General features: G+C 33.6%; 3 protein-coding genes across 3 annotated transcripts; 1 reads left to right on the top strand and 2 right to left on the bottom strand.

Moving 5' to 3' along the window:
- Positions 1-940: 940 nt before the first annotated feature.
- Positions 941-6,932, bottom strand: LOTGIDRAFT_232580 (hypothetical protein; the record flags this gene model as incomplete). Its single annotated transcript, XM_009057442.1, has 9 exons — positions 6,829-6,932; positions 6,246-6,321; positions 4,991-5,926; positions 4,529-4,630; positions 4,056-4,175; positions 2,873-2,974; positions 2,096-2,302; positions 1,632-1,749; positions 941-1,091 (listed from the first exon to the last, which is right to left on the bottom strand). The coding sequence occupies exons 2-9, from the start codon at positions 6,307-6,309 to the stop codon at positions 941-943; spliced, it is 1,800 nt and encodes a 599-aa protein (XP_009055690.1). The 5' UTR covers positions 6,310-6,321; positions 6,829-6,932.
- Positions 6,933-7,793: 861 nt separating this feature from the next.
- On the top strand, positions 7,794-11,973 carry LOTGIDRAFT_161590 (hypothetical protein; the record flags this gene model as incomplete). The annotated part of the gene is made up of 7 exons (XM_009057441.1): positions 7,794-8,080; positions 8,322-8,662; positions 9,004-9,207; positions 9,701-9,866; positions 10,490-10,606; positions 11,060-11,204; positions 11,767-11,973. The coding sequence occupies 7 exons, from the start codon at positions 7,794-7,796 to the stop codon at positions 11,971-11,973; spliced, it is 1,467 nt and encodes a 488-aa protein (XP_009055689.1).
- Positions 11,974-21,938: 9,965 nt separating this feature from the next.
- LOTGIDRAFT_119241 (hypothetical protein) lies at positions 21,939-23,731 on the bottom strand (the record flags this gene model as incomplete). Its single annotated transcript, XM_009057440.1, has 4 exons — positions 21,939-22,232; positions 22,690-22,854; positions 23,136-23,285; positions 23,672-23,731. Coding segments are annotated over 4 exons (669 nt in total), but the record flags the coding sequence as incomplete, so codon positions are not given.
- Between the last annotated feature and the right edge of the window lie 364 nt (positions 23,732-24,095).

Below are 24,095 nucleotides of genomic sequence, written 5' to 3'. Positions count from 1 at the left end.
GAGCTTCTCAACAGGGAAGGAATTGGGGACCATGGGGAGGAATTATTGCCAGGAGGGTTAATATGTACTGCTGTCATTTATTACCAAGTATTTGGTGGGATTGCAGGTTCAGCTCGGTTAATGATGTACTCACAAAGATAATTGGTTCGTTGACGATAGTTGTGCGAGGTGATCTACAACTAAAATTGGTATCACTCACCACAGACAGGCAGAATATCGTGAATGAGTATTGGGTTCAAGTCTCACAATCTCAATATGTGGATTATTTTTATATCAATTCATTGATTCCTTGACTACAATTTACATGACTACAAATATGTTTTATTGGGGAGGAATAGATATGGAAGAACTCATCCAGGGAAGAATGATCTCACTGAAGTTGAGAAGCACTGTTCTAAAACACCTGCTCGAACATAGTTACTTGAAATAGTTCAATTCTTGAATTATACAATATACTAAATATACATAGGAATGCATTCTATTCTTGAGCAAACTAGACAAAATAAATTTTCAGTGTAGCAATTATTTAGTCATGTTTCTTTAGCAATGGAGTATGATGTTTATTGGCCCCTTCACACCGGACTGCGACCATCTGTGATCTTAGAGCGACTGGAAATGTACTAGGTCATGGTCCCTAAAAAAATTTTAAACCTAAAAACAGTCGACTTCATACCGTGAGGTGTGCAACTATATAGTGTTCTAACATTTTTGCAGCGTTTTTGTCATGTGTATCACATCACCAAACTTTGGCGTTTGCTTTGAACATGTACAGAATAAACGCTATGGCTCAGCGAATAGTGGCAATAGTGGCAACAATTGCAGGATGTCTGGGGTGTCTTACACGAACGTACCACACTTACAACGACCTTAACATACTCTCAGCGAATTTTCTGTCGTAGTTCTGGAGCCTTAACAAATGTCATACTAAAGGAACATGACGTTATGGAAGTAACTCAATAATTCTAGAAAATTTGATTACATCTAATATTCCCAAGCCGAATTCTTGTTGAAGAATGTTATAGAAATATGTTGGTGCTCTGTGTTTGATATTTTTCAATTCCAATAACAAGTTACCATCCATTTCTTTTAAGCTAAATACAAGAAAAGAAGAGAACATTTCAAATAAGATAACAAGATAAAAACATGAAAATTTTGAGAAAACAACCAAGTCTAAATCAATGTACAGCAAGGTTGTTTAAAATCCTTTCAAAACAAAAATAGAATGTTTAAATGTTGCACGAGGACTAGAATACAATTTGTTATATTTCCTTGAGTGGCAGTTAGTAACTGGGGTATGAATAACTGGACGCAATTATATCATTGCTTGAAAAAGACGAAAGCATCATCGTGGAAACGTCGCAAGTTATTTATTAAATATTAAAGTATTAAAGTAATTGTTATCCATATAATTGTGTCCAGTTAATTTGTTACATTAAATAAAATGGCTCAATCAATTAAAAGTTATATTACATTAGTTTTGTGTTGTTTTCTGATATTTTTCATCTCCATATTTATTATTTAACTATGACAGTTTCTTTCACAGTCCCCTCCTAATGACGTGTTTTGTTACCAATCAATTTATTTCTTAATATCATTTCCAGGATGTCAATGACTGACCAAAATAACTTTACCTGGATGAATAAAGCGGCACACCATTTGATTCTAACCAATCAGCAACTTGATCGCTTGACCAATTACAACATTGACTTTTGGTCTGTATGCTATCTTCTCTAGACAATGTTTGAGCACCTAAAAATAAATAATTGGGTATAGTTTTCAACCAGCAATAACACACTTCGGAAACTCCTCATTTTCTATGGTACTGCCACTGAGCAATAATCCAATAAGTAACAATAAATAAAAACTTATCTAATAGTTTGACAGTAACAGTAATTTTTACATTTTCTATAGTTTGAAGCATAGAAAATGGAGACAATCCTCTAAATAGTTTGACTGCAAACTTGACTTTCACCTTTTCTACGTTTCTTGAAGCAATAAGTTGCCAAAGTATCTAAAAACTAGCAAAATATGTACAATATCTTCAATTCAAAAAGTTAAACTCAAAATTGGATTACATGCAAAAATAACCACTTACTATTGAGTTTAAGTTTAGACGTTATTAAGCCTCTATCACCCAGTTCTCTATAAAGTCGAGGGATCTGATGTTCCACCAAACCATCGTCAGTAAAATTAAAATATAACTTGGTTCCTACCATCATACCTAGCCATCCGTCAGGACGGTACCCCTTCTCCACCTGTATCGGTATGATATCTTTACGTAGTCTGTAGATATACTCTGCTTCTAAAGGAGAAAATAATATCCCAAAAATTATAAATTTTTATAAGGGTTGGCTGAAAAGAGGGACATCTGAATTGGGTTGAAACAAACTTTTGCCACCAACAAGTAGCCTACACTCATTTAATATGTCAAAGACATAAGAACTGCATTGATTATAATTGAATTCTGAATTATAACTCTAGCCTAAATATAAATTTCTGATAAGTAAGGGACAATTTCAAAATTGAAGTCTTGATTAGAGACATGGGATTGATACGAAGATACTCTGTATATCCCTAATTTTATAGTGTGACACTAGTCCAATAAGTTTGTGGGTCTACCCAATTGCTTAATGACATATATTCACAGTCTTAAACTGTATTTCATAGGAAAACATGTATCTCGGTAGACATATTTAGTGCACACAATGCTGTTATCAAAGCACATTTTTAAATTGTTCGTTAAGGTGTGATGATATGTGAACACTGGAATTTTGATGATATTCTGATTAAGGTAAATTAGCACAAAAAAAATATGACCAGAAACTGTTAATATCTGAAAGAGAGTGAAGGAGAATAAAAAAAAAAGAATTACCAGTTCTACAGCTTGGTGATAATTTATATTTTTCTGATATACCAACTAATATAACAGCAGATTTCTCCACGGCCAGCGCCATAGCTTCTAGAGTAGAGCCACCTACATAAATTAAATCAACCAAAAATTTCTACATTAATTAAAAAAATACAGCCATATTAGAATAAAATAATTGTAATGACCATGTTATACTATGACAACTTACATTTATAATAAACACAAAACAAAATAAGAAGATTTCACTATAATGTCCACTTGTGGCATAGAAAATGGATAAGGGACTAGGGATGGGGGAGGGTGTGGGACAGGATTCCGCAATTTGCATCAGCATCAGTCTAATTAAAATTAGACCAAACATTTTTTATTAGCTTTTATTTTCTGTTAAGGTCTAAACATTAGCCTCTTGAACATTCGTCAAAATAACCCTTTGACCTAATCTTAAGACATCTGCTTTAACCAATCAAATCTCTCACAAAAGGCAGAAATTTGATTGGTCAAAGCAGTATATGGTCAAATGTTATTTTGCCGAATTGAAAAAAAGGCCAGATGTTAGACTCTAACTGAAAAAAATAAAATAAAGGCTAATAAAAATGTTGGTCTTACTTTAATTAGACTGTATCAGCCGTAACATGATTTTGAAATATGCTTGAACTTAAAGTATCCACCACTCTCAGTAAATTGTTGTAATGGTGAGCAAAGAAGATTGCAAATTTACACGTAAAGACTAAATCTAACTGAATAAAAAGTACCTCATTTGAAGTTGAAATTAAAAATGGTGAAAAGCTTTAACATATTGAAGGTGCAAATAAACTGAAATATGGAATATCAACTTAAAAAGAAAAAACACAAGTTTCAAATAACAATTTACATAAAAATTAGAATCTTAGAAGAGATAAGATGCATACTGCCTTAAGGTGTGAAGAGAATAGGTAGAGCATATGATGAAGTGTATGATTATCGATATTAGAAAGAAGCAAAAGCAGCAAAATAGCAAATTGGTTGACATGGTTATATCTCCTCAAGAGAACAGATGAATTAAAAAACCAAAACAAAGTAGCTGAATAAATCCAGATAAGTCAAACAATATATTCCTAATTTGCATTGAATAGCAATTTGCTTTATGCGGTGATCTTTTATGACAATACAAAAATAAAGAAAACAGAAATAGTTAATATAAACCTACTCATATGTTCCACATCCATCCAGACCTTATATCCTGCTTGTTTCAGTTTATCTTTAATCTTTAATAAGACTGGCTGGGCATCCCATTGATAACTAATCATCACATGACCACTTTCACTTTCTGAAGAAAAACATCATGAAACAACAGTGAATGGGCTACAGTTGTCTGATTTTGTACTAGCTGATATAATGGAGGTGGATTCCACAATGATGGAATACATCAGTTCATCTATCACCTTCACTTTAGGAGACTACAAAAGGGAGTGGGGGGTCTTCTTTTAGTGGGTGGAATTCTACAAAAAGAACTTTGATGCTTTAGGATTCCTCTTTGTGTTAAGAGACTACAAGGAGCCTTTCAATGGGTGTTGAAATCACATACTGAGAGTCCATGATGCCGATCACTTTGTACCTTTGCCAGACACAGCATCTGAAAAGTGGTACAGATTATTTATGAAAATACAATTTATGCTTTACCATTGGCAGCATTTTCTTGTTCATAATCATCAATTTCCCATAATGCCCCTCTTGCTGCATGACTTAAAGTTGTATCTTCTGATTTCACAATGTCATTCAAAGCTGAAGAAAAAAATTATTAAAGTAACTAACAATCTTAAGGCTCACAGACTTATTGGCTTTGACTTCGTCTCTTGGGTATAACTGATATTGTTTGAACATTTTTTGCAGTTTATTCTATGAGCAATACTTGTCAACAAGGCATTAACATGGCTTGAAACGATTTGACAGGCAACAAAATACACCCCTAATTTTACAAATGAGCTCTTCCAATCCAACATATACAGCAGTCATATTAGTAGAAAATATGCATGTGTGGAAGAGTTCAATAGAAAGATTGTGGTATCAGCTAACTGACTGGCACACAATACCTAGTCTTGGACATCAACATCATAAATAGTAAAAAAATTACCAGAAATTTACCTTCCAAGCACCCAGGTTCTTTAGAAATAGAAGGACAGTTGACAGGACTGAAGGCCAGAGTCCATAAAACCATGACACCAAGATACTGACTGTTTCTATCCAGCTTCATCATTTTAACTAACAGAGGCAAGGCCTTACACTGAACAATCTTAATCTTATTGTTATCATTGACTGCGATGTTATTCAACCCTTCGGCAATTTCTAAAGCACTCATACCATATTTAGATGAGAAATGGTCTGGAGAACTGAGACTATCCTTTAACATTTCTACAATGTAGTTGATAACCCCCTTCTCGGCATTGATAGTTTCATTTTTATCTTCGTCAATAATATAAGACAAGGTAATCAAGGCTTTTGCTTTGACCATATTGTTATCAAAAATTAGAAAACTCTGCAGAATTTCAATTCCATTGAAGCTTCGTATCATGGTTTTCGATTCTTCAAAATTATTAACAATATTGTGAAGAATTCCTAGCATTGCTTTCACAAAATACAGTTTTTGGTCATCTTCTACGAACTTAGGTTGGACAGAAAAATATTTAAGGGATTCCAAAAATTGTCCAAGTAATGATGTTCGAGCAAATTGCTGACATATTGCACTGGAGGCATCACTCGAGTTCCACAACACAGAAATGGCGCTTCGGAAATTTTTCCACAACCATTGATTTTGAGCATCAAAAATATTACAATTTTCTTTCAATTTCCAGAATTTTTCAAATATTGATAAAAAATTTTCATTTAAATAGGTATATACTACAATTTTTCTCAATGATGTATTGGTTGAATATCTGCACATTTGCCACAAATAACGAAAATCTTCATAATGCTCCTGTGAGGCGAGGTCGTCTGCTGCTTTCAGTTTTTCTAATATTTCATTAATTTTGATTTTCACAGAAACTTCAGTTACCACTTCAGGAAACTTGTCATTTCTTTGATCTAAAAAAATTATAATAAATTTAACAAAATCCCTCTGTCATTCAAAACATTTGTAAAACTATAAGTACAGTAATTATTAAAAAATAGTTAGAAATTTTTCAAGCATTTTTCAAGATATACTCTGTTTAATAGATTCTCTTCTTTAGTTATGACACTGGGTCCACTGATAAAAATATAATTATATCTTCATTTTAAGAGGTAGTATTCCTTTAAACATAAAAAGGCGAAGGACACGTAGTCTCTCAAGCTGTTTTTAAATGCATTGTTGGGAAACAACATATTTATCAAATAAAAAAATGAATAAAGTAGGATTTCAAACCTTGACAAAGTGATGGTGGTGGGGAATCAGGTACTTTATCATTTTCCACAATTCCTAGAGACATCTTTTTCTTTTGCTTCAACAAAAAAAAAGATAAATCACACTTCTGTCAATCTCGTTGACAGTGGTTTGACCAGTATGGGGATACAGATAAATTAAGTTCAAGTTTATGCACCAACTTCTAAGAAATTTCTAAATATATTTTTGCCCTAAAATATCTGTAGATTGAACCAAGTCAATTCTTTCTTTGTAAAATTTTCTAGGGGGAGAGCCCTCCATGCCAGGCTTGTGCTTATTGCGCCTCCATAGGGCTTCTGACATCTCAACCACGACAGTTGTCATCAACATTAAGTCAGTCTGAACCAGACTTGTGCCCCCAGTTCGAGGAGGCTGGAGATTAAATTGCTCTTTGTTTCCTTCTTGGAAACTGAATTACATACATAGATACCAGATAATCTAATGCTTTAGGCTTACATTGAATTTTTGTCTTATTTTAATCTAGGTCTAGTGACACATTATGCACTCAAAAATCCCCGATAAAATAACCTTAAAACTGCAGCTTGTGTCAACTGATGTACAATACCTTGAACAATACAATGCACCTTTTGTTTAAAAAATGAAATGGACTAGACGTAGTGATTTAAGAGGAAATTTTGGAAAAATTCAATAACTGACATCCGCCATTTTGACCAATATTACTGTCACGTGATAATTTGCTCGTTGTACTTGTTTGGCTGGCTGCATAGAACTAGAATTCAACAAAGCAAGTGCACCTGCCTGTCGATAAATCCAACACTATTTGTTTACTTTCTACTAATTTATGCTGGTAATGTAGGATTTATTTTGACCACACCTTATCTATAGTAATCTATGCAAAAATTAGGTCAGAGCTGGGGGACTGATATTTCTGAATCGTTGTTATTATTGTTTCCACTGTTGAATATTATAGAATAGATAGGTGTCTGTGATTTGCAAACAAGGCCTACTCTCAAAAACTAGCTCATGATTTTTCTTGCTTGGCTATTGATACAGTGATTGCTTTCTCTTATGTCGGCCAGATGAGTCTAGATTGTAGGATCTGTTATTTTGAATTGAAAACAAATGCTATTTTTATTTATAAGTTTTCCTTTTGCAAATACGAAATTAGGCTACATTTATCTTTATGTCACTGTTGCTCTTCCTCTCTGCCAAGTTTTACATTGATAGCACGAAACGGGAAGGGAGGGAATGGGTGAATCCGCAACAGTGCCTTGAAGATAAATACCAGAAGCTTGGTATGGACTATAGTGAAAATGTCCTGGCAAGATAAAATATAAGACAATCTAATTAAACCTTTGATGCTATCTAAATTCAGCTGGTATGGATTTTATGATTTTTTTTCAGTCAGGTTACAAAATGGAGAAGTGACATCTGCTATTACAGAAAATAGATCGGAATGATGATGTACATCAATGTACATCAAAATTAGGAGCAGAATTTAAATATTAATCAAGTAGACATTGATTTTGCTGATCTCAAATGAAGCTGTGGTACTTGAGACTTGTCAAAATGGGTTTATTTCGCAGAAAGAAAACGGTGGTGTCATCATTGTGTCTGGGTATTGTAGTCTACTTGGTTATTCAAGTCACATACTTCCAGCAAGAATTCAGCCCTCTCAAAGTGTTAGCCAATGCTGAAAGTGAAGCACAGAGACTGTTAAAGTTCATTACCCATTATCATTATCAGTGTAAAGACGCTATATATCTGGGCAACTATACAGCTTGGAAGATCTGTATGGACCCTGATGTTGGTATTAGTACAGATCCTTACATTTCAAAATTATCATACTCATTGGGGTAAGTAGCCTTAGTCAAATTTGTATAATGTAGGAATGGTCACTCGTATTCAGCATGTGCTGTTTCCCCTATTCAAGTTTCAACCAATTCTCTATTCAAGGGGCACCTGTTGCGTCGAACCATAACCAGAAACATTTATCTGCAGCAGGTGAGGAACTGGATTCATTCAATATGCTTGTTTATTGAGGCATCAAATTTAGAATTTCATGTTTTTTTAGAAAATTTCCTTGTCTCCTTTCAGGGTTGACGAGGAACTTGGCTTCGAAGAGATTTTAGCTCGTAACTTTTCATTTCAACAATTTGTTTTCTTGTTTAAACCAGCATCTCCATTGTTAAAGAAAATCAATGGAACTCGTTCTTTTAAAACTATAATTGTGCCAAATGATCCTGCCGATTTCGGTCGGAACTCTTATGATACTCAAACTTTGAACAATATAATGGTGAATTTAAAACATGACCATTTAGACATTTTGAAAATAGAGTCACTATTTGACATGTCCGAGTCTCACGAACTTTTGTACTATTTAGTGAAGGATAAAATATTATCAAAGATAAAACAACTTCATATTTTGATAGATATAGGTAAGTTATGGTATTAATACTGTTACGATTACCTCTAAGCACCTCGTTGTAGACAACACCCCCTTATCAATACATAGATGAGACAGTGGTTCAATTTTTCCAAATAGCTTTGTACCAGTCAAAATGTGGAGACAACGGATTAGGCAAAAAAATACAATCTGTATCCTATATATGTATTTCGATGGTTAGCACTTTTGAAAGTAAAGCAGAAACCAATTCTTTGCTTTTTCAACTCTGTAAAAATCTCTAAGAAAATCAAATTTTTCATGATGCATCAAGTATGGCAATTACAATTTTTAAATTACCCCCTTGTTCAGAAGATACAATTTGTAATTTTGTAGATAAGATCGATGATGATTATTTATACCACTGGTATCGTACGTTGTATATTGTATTTTACGAGGCTGGACTCCGCCTGTATCATACTGGAGCATCAGATAGTCTCTGTCTTCAAGTCACAATGATGGAATCATGCCGATATTATTTATCTTGGATACGGAACCCTGGACCTACTGTTCCTATCATGTATCCACCTTCCATTGATGGTAAATAATCTCTTTTATATTTTTTTTCTTTTTGGTTTTTTTTATTGAATGTCCGTTGTGATGGTTCATGTTCTTTCTCAGTTTATTTTCTAATTAATTTGAATATTACTTTATTTGCATTTCTTGTAATTCTTAAATAAGAAGAGTTGCTCATACTTTTGTTTGACTGTGTGTTAATATTTACAAAACAAAAAATAAATACTACAAGCAAGCATGTTCATTGGCCAGTTTGAAAATCATATGACATCATGAATGAATAAGTATTATCTCAATTCCCAATGTAGCAGTGGAATAGCTCAGTTGGTAGCTAGTTGGATTGTCGTCTGCTAGGCAATTAGGTGCAGTGGGTATTGGGTTCGAATCCTCCTCAAGGTGTCTGCTCTCAACACAATATCTAATAACAGGTTTACCTGCTAAAGGGAAACATGGTACAAAAATATCATGGCTTAGGTCATCTTGAAGAGAGGATGTATTTAATGATATATATTTTCAGGTTCATATGAGTTTGAAGAAGAAAGATTGTTAGATTATGTGGAAGAGAAACAACAACAATGTGATGAAGCTTATCCCTTCCCTAATCCACAAGACTCCATCTTTCACGTCTGTGGTTCATTGTTACGAAAAACATCTCATAAAATATGCAATATTCATATTTTTAGGTGGGTACCTTTATTCTGTGAAACTGTCTTCATTTGCCCACATGGAGCAGAAAAGTAGGACGTAAAACTCCATTCATTTTATTTTATTTTATTCTGTGAAAATCTTTAGTAGAGGGATCGTTAAGACATTTTCCAGCTTTTTCTATACGTAGCAAGGGCCATTTATGGAAGCCATATTCATTTTTCCACAAGATGCCTGTGGTTCCTGTAATTATAGAAATATAAACCAAAATATGACGTCACTATTGCAAAAGCTTCTTATAATATCTAAGGGACTTTACGATAGCTCTGTAGTTTTAATTGTATTGCTAGAACCAAATATGTCTGACTGAAAATTGAAATCGATGCTATCAGTGTCCCTGATACACATAAAAAGTTTAGAAAACCTCTTTACAATATATACATAATCTGTATTTGTTGTCCGAAGATCGCATATTGGAAACTCAACAGCTACATGTTTGTTTAGGTTCTGTTTTAATATTTCAATCTGTATTTTATGATATTTTGTGATATTATTTGCCATAGTGCATATGTTCTGTGTTATTATTTATTATTATCTTCTGACTATTGTTTGTGTTGTTCGATTTTCTCCCAATAATAAATTAAAATATTTACTATTTCAGTCTCACTCCACATAATTTATATCCTAGTCAAGAATTTGGTAAATGTAAGATTCATAATATTATAGATTTAAATACTCCATCATCATCACAACCTGCCGAATTTCTTCTTCCAAAGCAGTAAGTTTTCTTCAATTTGTTCATTTCTTGAAAGTTCCCAGTTCCTCAAAATATCTTTATGATAAGAATTCGAAAGTGTTGAATTTTACATTGAATAATACCATACTAAGAATAAAATTGACTATAAGAGTTTTGTGAAAAGGAAACAAGGAATTTGTAATAGTATACCTGTCAAAATCAGTTATAAATATTCTGTCGAGGACGAGAATGCGGCAATTCTGTGGAGGTGGCAAAGTCGCAATCGTCTCATGGAGCATTATAGAGGGTTCCACAAGAAAATTTTTGAAAAATGGTTAAAGTTTTGTACATTATGATATATATTTTGGGGCAAAATCTTATAAAAATCATTTTTTCAAATTTAGAAATTTGGCGCTGCCTCTCCATTGTACATTACATAATGTTTGACATCTTCATAAACCCCATAAAAACTTTTAGTATTTTCTTTTATTATAGTTTGTCAAAAGATAAAAATCAGTCGGCTATGAAAGAGATTATATCAAGGAATATCAAGCCAGATGAAGTCAATATTTTCTATATCAGTAATTCTGACTTATTTTGGACGGTTTTATCTCCAATACTAGACTCTGGTTTATTACAGGTAAGTCTATTTTATATGATAAGTCTTAAACTATGATTTTTTATTCAATTATAATCTTAATTTTCACAGCAAAAGTCTTGTTCATCACGAATACTGAATGCATCCCAGTACATCTTTAAAGGCAATTGTATAAAATCCGTTTTTAAACAGGATTCACAAGGAAAGAGTAGTATATCCACAATAATGTTTAATTTTCTAAGGATCCACAAGGTTCAAACCTGTATTGAGTGATTCTTCTTAAATATCTCTATTGAATCTATCATAATATATCAAAATATCTAAGACTTTATCACATGAAACTATTCCAATCAGACGCTATGGTTTTCTCGGCCATCTTGAAATTACAACTTCATGTCGTGTCCAGACCCTGTATTCTCGAAACAACCTTAGTTCTGGGATGTCTTAGGGTCTTAACTTCCAAAATTGTTTCTAAGATGTTCTTGGGTTAAGATTGTTTCGAGAATACTGGACAGCTAAATTAAACGCACTCTTGACGACATCCGAAGATTATCCAGGAGCAAAAATTCTGATTAGAACTAACATATTTTTTTACTTATTACAGATGATAGATCATGTATCAGCCAATGTGGATGTTTTAAAGTCAAGTAACTTTAACCCTGTCACGTTACGTCAAAGATTCAGTGAACTACAACGACTAGAAGCTTTTAATTTAAGTTTAAACGAAGTTACAAGTCTCACGGAACGTAAACTTTATTATCAAAGCTCAGACTCTTATCGTGTTCTTCTATCTTATTATAAGAAAGAATAACTTACTCTAGATTTTGTTTGAAGATGTGTTGGAAGCAAGAAATCCATGTCCTAAGCATCAAGCCATATTTTTCTTCAGATTTGTGGAACTTTGGATTATATTTTATGGATTGTGGTAGCAGATCTATACTCAGTTGTGTTTAGAAGCATATATCTATGAGAAATACATGTCTTGTTAAGCAATATTTGAGTTTCAAATTTGTATAAATGCTCTAGATTGAACTGGATTGTTTTAATAGTTCTGATGTATATATCATATTATGAATAACAACCTGATATTCACCTGTATTTAACCATCAAAGCTTTAATTCATGATAAAATACCTAACCTTTGATGTTATAGTTATAGTTGTATTATAGAAAGGAATGGTCTGTTGAAAGATGTATACTAGGTAATGAAGCACAAGATATATGGATATACTATTTCTGACATTTATCAACTCAACGTTTCATATACTCATACAGACGAGAAATAGAGAAATAATTTCTCTTGATAACGCTGTCTGTATCAGCATGTGAAACGTTGAGTTAATAAATGTCAGAAATAGTATATCTATATATCTTGTGCTTCTTTACCCAAGCCTATTTCTATATTTCTTATAAACAGTATACTAAGTATTTTATGAAAATGATAATCTAAAGCCATCTCTCCATTTTAACAAAGCTACTTTGGGTGGTTTTTGATCGGTGAGTTATGCTTGTTTGCGATTTATTAAATCAACCAGACATACAATACAAATAGTTGGAACAGGGTTCAGAATGAGTTCCAAGTGCACTGACAGATAGAATTCAAAATGATCAAGCAAGGAATGAAACGGTAAATTTTGACTTTGAAATATCAGGTTCCTTATTATTCAATTGCAGCTTACAATTGGAACAGACGTGACCTGTCAAGAACTTACCATAGAGGGCTAATTACTAATTTACATGAACCAAGGTTGTCTTTTCTGGTTATAATCACCATTATTATTTTTATTTATTATTATGAGAATTAAACATAGGCCAAATGATTGTAGCATTGCTCTTTACAAGCATCAGATATTTTCCTTTATTTTTAGAAGACTGTATTTTAAATTTAGGTACATTTTAGAGAACCTATTTATCAGGTTTTTAAATCAAAAAAGCTTTATTAATTATATGTTCACTTTTGGTGAATTCAGTGCATGAATATTTACATGGAGGCACAAATGGCAAATTTTCAGTTCAGGCTTCCTTAAGCATTTTTTAGACATTTTTATTAATATGCAATCTTAGTTCTGTTTGTTGTTTTGCCTAAAACTCTGGTCCTACCAAGTTGCTCAGACTTGATTTATTCCTGTCATATTATTACTATGTATGACAGCAGTTTTCAACCTTTATCTTTCTATTACCCCTTTCAGGACCCGTAATTCATTGTATTACCCCCTATAAATCCTGACTATTTTGTGATTTTCTCTAAGGTTTAATTATAATTATAATCTTATGCCATACGGCAAAGCACCTCATTACCTCCAAAAAAGTGAAAATTACCCTAAATTTGAAAACCCTGAGGAACTGATTAGGACAAGAATTGACGGGCTCAAATATGATATTAATTTTGTTAATTTCTTTATTGAATTGTGTTCATATTTTCATACAACAGGCTGTCCAGGGGCCCTAAAATTCCTAAAAAATCCTACTTTTTTCCATTTTTGCTAATATTCCTTAAAAATGTTGAAATCAAGGGGAAGATCCACCAATCTCAACCATGGAGCTCAAGTATTTTTGTAATTTTTTTAATTGTCAAATGTGCGAAAGTATTGCCTAAATTTAATTATAAAATTCCTATTAGAGATAAAGATTGGCTAAGCAACCCATTATCCCTGAATATCAGTGACTAGTTTCGTTTGTATTTGAACGCTTCAGACTGATTAGACTCACATTGAAAACTTTTCAACCACATGAGATCAATTGACAAAATCAACTTGGACACCCCCACATCTGTTTGTTATTTTAATTTTAACCCTAAAATTACCCCTTATTTTTCTGCGATGAGTGCTGGACAGCTTGATACAAGTATGTCAACTTTCTTTGAGTAGATTTTTATGTGGAGTCTTTTCTTCCAAATAATTTTTAGCAAAATATGTTAATTTTCAACATTTTAGTGTAAGTATAAATGGCTTTGATATTCAATTTTTTTAAATTTTTGTTGAGATTTGTCAGTTTATTTCAGCATGTATTAAACTGTGGGCTATTTGAAGCTATGACATACTGAAACCATTATTAAAATATTTAATATAATGTCCGTGTATAGATGGAAGGAGTGTGAGAGCCAATGATTCAATGAAAGCAACCACACTGTATTTCGTCGATTCGGAATATTTATGGAAAACCATTTCAGCAAAGTCAAACTGTATATCTTTCTCATTTTTTGAGAGTATCCAACCTAACCCTAACCATACCATGCGTGCTTTTTTTGAAACACCTGATGGTACTTCTCTTTGGAAGAGTCCACTACTATACATACTTTGCTCTCGGTTTTGGCTTGCTTTGGAGGGGAATTTGATGAACGGAATTGTCTTGCTTGTACAGATTTTTATATTTATATTTATGATAATTCAACACATATTTACAATTGTTTCAACCTTTGTTAGCTATTTACTGAACTGAAAACCATTTGGCAATGTTTTCAGTATTTTGGCTTTAGTGTTTTGTAAACATTTTACGTGTTTTAGCGGAATTGCAAGAACCATGAATGAAATGAAATGAATGGAGTTTTACGTCCTACTTTTCTGACTGAAATTAGGAATGGTACAAATTGATGCTTTTAATTTCTACAATACACATAAAAAGTTTAGAAAATCTCTTTACAACCCTTTCGAGGGACATATGCACCATTTTTTTGACCATTCGTACCATAGTCTCAGAAACCAGAATGTAGGTTAGCCAATCAGTAATAGTGTCCAAAGCTCACCATTGGCCTTCAAATCCACGTCTCCAGAATAATCAGCTTTGGAATGTTAAAACGACGAAGTTTATTTTTCCTTCACGATTTAGCATTTAATCACATTGTCTCAATTTAATGAAGCTTTATATTTATTGTGTATTTATTAGTTTTGCATATTTTAAAAGGTTTGTTTACTTTTTATTTAATAAAATCATTTTTATTATTTTATTATTGTTATTCTATCCATCAACAACTATCTAGAAATAAACAACAATTTTCTCTTGGTAAGAAAATGCATGCAAAAGTTTAAAAATCTACCAAACTTACATTGACCTGCAAAATTTTGATAGTCTACAAAAGGAAAATACTTACTTTCTTTTTAATCTTTCTGAGTTAGGTTTGTGAGGGGGGAGGGGGGCTTGAATTGAGGCTGGTCCCAGTTCGCCCCCCTTTTCCCCAAATCTGTTAAATCTTATTATATGTAGGGAAAGAATGCCGATGAGCCCCTTTGATAATTCTTTGACCCCTCCTTTGACTCCACTGTTTGTGAATGAGGACTTGCATTATGTGGGTGTATAACAAGTCTAGTAAATGTTGATAGGCAGTTTTATTTACATTAGCAATAGCTAACTATATTGTTATATATCATTAGTAAGATTTATTTATGAAAATATGAATGACGATTTCTAAAATATATAATGATAACATCAAAAATATGACCATATGTACATAATTTTATTATGCATGTCCGTAATATGATAAACTCTAAAATCTTCTAAAAAAAATCATACATGCCTCTCTATAAACATTAAAAATATACCATCATGCATCGATGTATTTTCTATTTTACATATTAAGTATAATGCCGCAGTAACGAACATTGAAATATAACAACTTTTATAAAAAAGAACATTAAAGGAAATTTTAGAAGGAAGTAGGGTAGTGTTTTCTAACCCTTTTTCTTTCTGTTACCCCTAACAACTGTTTGATTATGCTTCCAATTAAGATATAAGAAATAGGTAAAAAAATATTATGCTTAGAGGGAGGGATTGAAATAACACAACCACAAGAATAGTTTGCATGGATATATTCATAACAAAGTCACATTAGTCAACTCAAATTTTATGATGGCTTGATTTGAGACATACGGACCAAAACATTTCAGATTCTCAAAAAGTTAATATTTTAATTGAAACTCTGGTACTACATGCATTGTCTGAAATATGAATCTGAATTTTTCAAAACAAATGAAACTTTTCGTCCTAATTTTCTGCACCTTCTGAGCTAATGAGAATGGGCAACACCATGCAGTGTGCAATGACAAAAAATTTGAGATAAAAATCAGACACTCTTCAGGACGGAGGAGAAAAAGGCGAAAGGTTTTAAAAAAGAGATACAAGATATATAATAGAATATAAAAAGAAAAAAGTACCCTAAAGTTAAAGAGTATTATGGAAATATTAAAATCTTAAAAAAACAATAGCACTTTCGGATTTCATTAGACAAAATATCTATATACATAAACATAACATTGAGAATTTTTTGTTATTATTTCATTAACATAACAAATAGATTTTACTCTAGCAGATCATCAGGGCATTATTACTGGTTATTTTACAGAAATAATAGTAGATTTTACACCAGACGATCATCATGGCATTATCACTGGTTATTTTACATGATCTTAGAGCTAGGATGTCCTAGGGTTTTATTTTCTAACATTGATTCTAAGATGTCCTAGGGTTTTATTTTCTAACACTGTTTTTAGAATGTCCAAGCACTAAGATCGTTTTGAGAACACGTGACCATTTATGTCTTTCATCCTGTGCTTTCAGTAGACTTCAAACGGTGACCACCTGAACTGTAGATATCAAATAATCAATACATTTAGCATGGAATCATTATCAATTTGTAAGAAAATATATTGTTTGTTAAATTCTACATGAGACATTTGCCGTGATGTATTTACAGCCCTGATTTATATTTATCTTCTCAATAGTTTCTTTAACAGTATTGCTCCATTGCTGTTCTAATAACATTTCTAACCTGCTCTACCTTAGTGTATATTAGAATTCTTATGCATCAATCAGGATGTTCCTCATAAATGTATAAAAAATATTGCTTACTGATACAAATTACAATGGGCAAACAGGTTTAAAATACAAACATTAAAAACAGATATCAGATAATGGTAACAAATAAAGCTTTAACAGATGAGATATGAAATGAGAAAAACTCAACAATTTTTTGATTCAAAATCTAACAATTTCTAGCACCATGTTAAACTAATAAAAACTCTACACAGCTTTGATAAACATAGTCTGCAAAAATTGAGAGCCATTTTTGACATTTACGGAAAAAAGCCACTTGGTTTTTTTCCTTTTAGTAAAATATGCCATAAAATGTTATGCATAGATTAAAGAAATAAAAATGGTATTTTGACAAACATGGAGAAGTTACCAGTAGATCTGCCGTTTTGATTCAAACACACAAAAAAGTATTGTGTTTCTGAGGATCTCCTTTATCTTTCATATTTATAGCTATCAAAGGCTTTACAAAAGTCAACATACTATGATCAGATTGCTTGTACAAATTCATATTTTGCTTAAAACATTGTTGTAAATGCACATTATGATATGTTTAAATCAACCATCTTATATGAAATAGACAATAATTATGATATTATGAATATATTTCACAGAATTTCACTTGCATGAGATTTGTTTTTAAATGAAATGCAATTTTACCCTCATTGCTTGTATAGAAGCATAACGATATGAACACAACTTTATATTTGCACTAAAATGCTAATTTGCATGACATATTCAATATGAATAGATGAACCTATTGCCAATGCCAAGCCCAATTCTACTATTTCATTGATGAAGGGGCATGGTTTCCTCAAAAACATTCATTTTAGATTAAAACTAGATTAGAACTAAATAAAGTGAGCTAGAAAACTATTTTACACCCCTAAACTTTCTATTGAACTCTTCCACACATGCATTCTTCCTATCACCAGCATACTGTATATGTATTATTGGAAGAGCTCATTCATGCAATAAAGGGTGTTTATTGTTGTAACCAAACTTAAGAATAGCAAATTTTTAAAGTTTTTAAAGCAATCAGAATCCATCTTTAAAGAAAACACACTGCTTTCTGCTAGTCAGAAAAAAGGCTCAACATACAAAGAAAAAACGGAATTGGAAATGGCATGGACCTTAACAACACAAATGGCACAATAAACAGCACATCTGCTCCGTACTTCTGCTCCTAGCTTCGCATATTGCGATATTTATTTTCTTCTTCTGATATTAGCAGCATAGAACTAGTCATATCGTTGACGACCATATTGGATGTATTTAATACATTGTTAATACGCGAGGAGGCTTGAGATGTGGAACGTGATGGAGGTACAGGACTATACATAGCGTTACCTAGATTCTCAGTCGAGATCGATGCAATATTGTCCAATAAATTTTCAGCAGATACAGAATTTGGATTTTCTATGAAGTCTTCAATAGGTGGCGCAGTTGTCTCTTTACGATCTGTCGAACTTGTCACCTGATTGGCTCCCGGAGATCGTTCTAAATGATTATGTGGTGTATTTTGACTCGGTGCAGGACCGTTGGACAAGGGTCCCCCAGTACCTGGGTTAGAATTAGGAGGATACATGGGTGGATGAGGCATATATTGCATATTTGGTATTTGTTCTTGACCCACAGGAGACATATTTTGTTGCATATTATTTGCCATGTAATGTTGCTGTTGCATGGCCATGTTGTTGCCGTTCATTTGTTGGTATTGCATGTTGTTATACATTTGCTGCTGGTGCATCATTTGCTGTTGATGTTGCTGTCGCATCATTTGTTGCCGATTGACGGCTTTAGCATTTGGAGGGATCTGTGACTGGCTAATATGAGGTACTTGAACTTTAGGACTTTCTCGTTCTTGTTTATTTTGACCTGGTGACATCATGCCAGGTCTCATCTGCTGCATCGGATTTTGATTGGTCATCATTTTATTCATCATGTTGCTATGGGGAGGGACTGGGTACATGGGTGACTGGGGTGGAGGCATCATGCTTTGATTAGAGTTCATCAAACCAGGATTCCATTGGTTCATTTGATTATTACCCATTTTACCTTGCATGCCCATCATATTTTGAGAGGTCATGTTTGGGGGGTAGGGTCCTCCAGTGCTCATTCCATTCATCATATTAGGATTCTGCATATTTCCTTGTCCCTGAGATTGTTGCATGTTTCTCATTGGCATATTCTGACCACCGTATCCTTGATTCCAGCTGTGTTGCATCATTCCTTGGTTGGGCTGACCTCCGTTCATCCCCATTCCATTACCCCCATGGTTCTCCATATAGCCCTGAACATGTAAATTGTTATAATTTCCCTGCATATTGGGAGATTGATTAGGGTAGGGAGAATTTTGCATCGATCCCATATTCTCCATCATTTGCTGATGCATCATATTGGGATCGAAATCGCCCATGTTCACATCACTGTAGCGTTCGTTAATAAACTGTTGCATGTCGTCCGGAATAATCATGTCTTCGTTATCCTCGATCATTTTCACTTCCAACGCCGCCTCGTGATCCATTTCCATATAACCACCCGGAGAATTATATTCCTGATCTTCTGCGAGACTATAATCCGTTGCGATACTACTCCGTGAAGAATGAAACGTATGATTTGATCCGTGATCTTTATGCTGTAAACTTTTCATTCCTTGAGGAATAGGCAAGGGTGGTTTCACAGTACTCCAGCTATGGCACCTTTGAACTCGTTTTAACGTATGGAAATTTGGATCTAGAATTCTCACTGGGTCACTCGCTCGTCGGATTTCACGATTTGGCAGATCATTCGGTAAAGGTGTGCGAATCGGTGTACAAGTTCGAATATCCATGTCTCTATCATTTTTCTGATGTGCGAAATAACGCGCTAGTCTTTCGTTGGCATATTTATTCACTCCTCTATAGTTACTGATACCGGTATTTTTGGATTGAGGAAGTAACGTCGTTTGACTTCCAAGAGTTGCTTTTTGTAATTTATCCGCCACATTTGTCACACCACTGCTTTCACTCGAACGACGCGAATGATACGGTAGATTTCCTGTCATATCATACTCATACGGAGAGTTCGCTATACTCAGTCTGTTTGACACATTGGATATTTCACTAGACCGTCTGCTCGAGAAATTACTACCAAACGGATACGGACTAATATCAGACCTCATACTACTAAGATACGAACTCATAGTACTGGTATTACTGTCTCTTCGATTGTTCGTCAATAACATATTGTTATTATTATTATTGTTACACATATCACGAGCTGAAAAATACAAAAAAAGTTTGATTGAAGTGTCAATGAAGATCTTGAGGATAATTCTGACCCATGCGCCTAGAAGATGATAATCCCACTTGATAGAGATGGGGTTATTCCACTACCACAAAAAGACAGTGTTTCAACCATTCGTTAACAGGTAGCCAGGGACAGAAAAGGGTTAATAGGGGTTGAATGTTGACACCACGCAGGCTTACAATGCAGAAGTGTAATATGTGAAAGAAGTATCTTACTAGCTAAGTCTGTAATACGTTTATGTTGTGGACTGGTTTTAATTTGATTAACTTTATTATTTAAATCATTAATTGTGGTCTGACCTGGATTATTATTATTACGACCTGAAAAATAACCCAATTAATAGAATAAGACTGTCTCTTATGCATGTGCTGTAGGCGGGACTTAATGTGTCAATCAAAATTAAGGAAACTTAGTTCTCTATAAATCTTAGGTAAGTCAAGGGCATTAATTCTGTAAGACCATGTTTCTTGACCAAACTTATTGGCCTTGATCTTTCAGACAATCCACACCCTTCACAGATGGGTTGACTTGAATAAGGAGGGAAGATGACAAGTCATCAGACGTACCCACTCTGACTGAGAATAGAACTCTCAACCCCCTTTGTTTGACATAACCAACAAAAATTTCCTGTTCTCTTTCCTTTGCTTTAACTGAATGTGCTACAGCCCCTAGATGAGAACCCACAACCACTATTTGTCACGATTCCAACACTCTAACCAAGTGTGCTACAGACTGTCCTCAAAATTATTGCAAAACAAATTTTACCTGGACTATGAATGGTGGGAATTTGAGGTAATATGGATTGATTGACACGATTTTTTAATCTATTTGGTAATAAATGACTTGAGTTGATTCGATTTCTTAATGTTATCAACGTTTCTGACCCAGGAATCTGAAAAAAAACACAGGCTTTATTATTAATCCCTTCAATACTAGTGGCTTTCCTAACGGCCACATGATTAAATGATGTATAACAGAATGAAGCAACCCTTACTAAGTGACCTCAAATAATGTTAAGGTCATCAAATGGAATACGGGCATGTGCAAATATTTAGGAATTCTTCATCTTTTAATTTCAACTGGAAATTGAGTAAAAGCAAACATCATTACAATAAGACATGTAAAAAATTTTTAAAAAGCCCTGAAATATCAATATATTTTGAATATTTACATCAGCCTCATCAGGTTCTGGAATATCTACTTCTTCCTCGATTCCACCGCCAGTGAATCCGGTTCCACTGTTAATATTATCATCTATAAACTCAGGATGGTTGCTATTGGTTACATTCACCTCGGGACTGCTCTGAGGCGATGGGTTGGATTGCGATATTGTAGATCCCATATGATCCTGAAATACAGAAATATCAAATTGTTCATAGATAATCATAACGACAAGTCCATGCCCTTTGGTTTAGCGAGCAAGCGTCTAACTCACAGAACCACCACATCTTCTAGAACTTATGTGATAACCAACTCATCTGTTAACTCATTGTACAAATTGAACAAGTCAATATTGATGGTAACAATATATATGAGCGATCCCATATCACCCCTATTTCCTAATAAAAATATCTGAAAACACAAGTGTCTTACCTGTGATTTTCTACGTTCACCAGAAGTTGTTTGTAAAGAAGAAACATTCAGACATTCTTCAACCTTCTTACTTTCACCTTCATCTTGATCTTTATCCTGAAATAAACAAAAAATCTAAATTACTTACTGGTTTCATACATCTATCTGAAGTTATTGTAATACAAAAAAAAGCCATGACAAGCATACAAAATCTAGAACATCTCTCAACAACAAAATAAACCCCAGATCTTACCGGATCTTCTTCCTTTTTAAAGTGAGGTTCATTAGATTTGTGTTTTTTGTTTGCGTAAAACTCTGGACCATGAACTGTTTTAACATGTTTACGTAATGAACTAGGATCAGTATATCGTTTAGTACAACCAGCAGCTTTACAAACATACGGTTTCTGAAATAGTCAAAATACAGATTGTTTTATAGTTCAGACATACATTTCACCAAAAGTGTTGGAACCGCGGTGGCTCAGTGAGTTAGATTGCTAACCTGAAGATCAATCACTTCAGGTCCATGGGGTTCAATTGAGATTATCCCTTTGGATTTTTTCAACCCCATTACCCCTTGTCAGTGATGCACACTGCAGTGCTTGGATCATCTCGATTAGCCGAATCAATTGCAAAAAAAAAGTTTCTATTTCATTTCATTTTTTTTATATACATCTTAAACAAGGGAAGTAACTCAATTAATGTCAAAAAAGACGTCCTCTTATCAGTCTTTCAAAATAATTTCTTGAGATCTTCAACAATTTTTTTCTTTGTGAATTTAAAAATTGTTAGGAAATTATAGTCTACAGGGAAATCTTAGACAGAAACTAATATCTATCTACAAATAATTTGTATGATACTTACAGCATTAGAATGTGTTCTATTTTGATGTTTAGCTCTATCAGAAGCATTACTAAATGCTTTACTGCAGCCTGGAAATTCACACATGTAAGGTTTTTCTCCTGTATGTGAACGCAGATGAGTTTTTAAATTTTCTAACCGGGAATACGCTTTATTACAACCTTCAAACTGAAATCAAACATGTACAAAATAAATTTCAGAAAAAAATTCAGATTGTGGAAGTGTGGCAAAGGAACAAATGAAAGAAATAAACAACTATATTTTACAATGATAACAACTTAGGTCCACTAAGGATCCTTTCTACCAGCTGGTCCTTGGCCAAACCTCTTGTCATTGATCTTTCCTGAATTATCTGTATCCAATTAAAGCTTGGTTGACTTGGAATTACGTGGGAAGATGATTTCAAGGGAAGGATATCAAAATTATAAGGGAATTAAAACTAAACTCACAGTGCACCGATGTGGTTTTTCTCCAGTGTGTCTTCTCATATGAACCACCAACATATACTGAGCTTTAAATGGCTTCTCTTCTCGACTACAATCAATCCACCGACAGACAAACGACTTCTTATTGGCCTGAATATGATCCTGATTGATATGCTGAAATGAGGTAAGTTTTTAAATTTCAACAACTGACAAAGCCTTTTAAATTGTGCATCTTACATACTTTCCTTTGAGTGAAACAACTTGCCATCTGTGATCCGACAAAATTCTAACGCATCCCATGTTCTAAGTCATCTAATATTCAACCAATCAAATTCTCCATTCCATGAAAGATTTCCTTACTGTTTAAAAAGACTTGTATTGCCTTACAACATTCCAAATGTTTATGAATGGCTAGCATAAATTATGGGTGAAAATTGCAATTAAAACCCTTGCAGAAGAATTTCATTAGATTTCATTTGATTGGCTAGTGAAGTGGCCTGCAGAAAGAAATAACACCATGTAGATTTGCATTTAAATATTTATAAAAACTCAAGACCTACCTTAACCAGTTCATCTTGTGTAGAGTATTCCTGTGAACAGTCCACCCAATGACAATTAGTTTCTATAAAATCTGGTTCCCCTTCCTGTGGTATATGACTACCACCTTTATTACTACCATGACCTTCTCCTCCTTCATTACCTCTCTCTTCCTCTTCATAATGCTCTGTTCATAGAAATTAAACTAAGTCATTGTCAGTTCATGTTCATGGTCTAGATGTTAGATGGGACCATGTCAAATTGGTGTTATGGACCTTATTCTTTGATAGCATTTCTATAGGAGAGGAAGCTTTTCTCCCTATGAACTGAGGATATCCTGGATTTGACCCCACCGACTTAACAATTTTATAAAGGGATGGAATTTATTTATGAGCCCCCCCTTGATAATTTTGAGGACCTAAAGATTCATAGAAACTGTTCCTTACT

Source organism: Lottia gigantea (assembly GCF_000327385.1).
Source record: "Lottia gigantea unplaced genomic scaffold LOTGIsca_30, whole genome shotgun sequence".
In the NCBI taxonomy this organism is placed as follows: Eukaryota; Metazoa; Mollusca; class Gastropoda; family Lottiidae; genus Lottia; species Lottia gigantea.
The sequence above is the reverse complement of the archived record's forward strand: the minus strand, read 5'-3'. Positions and strand labels throughout refer to the sequence as shown.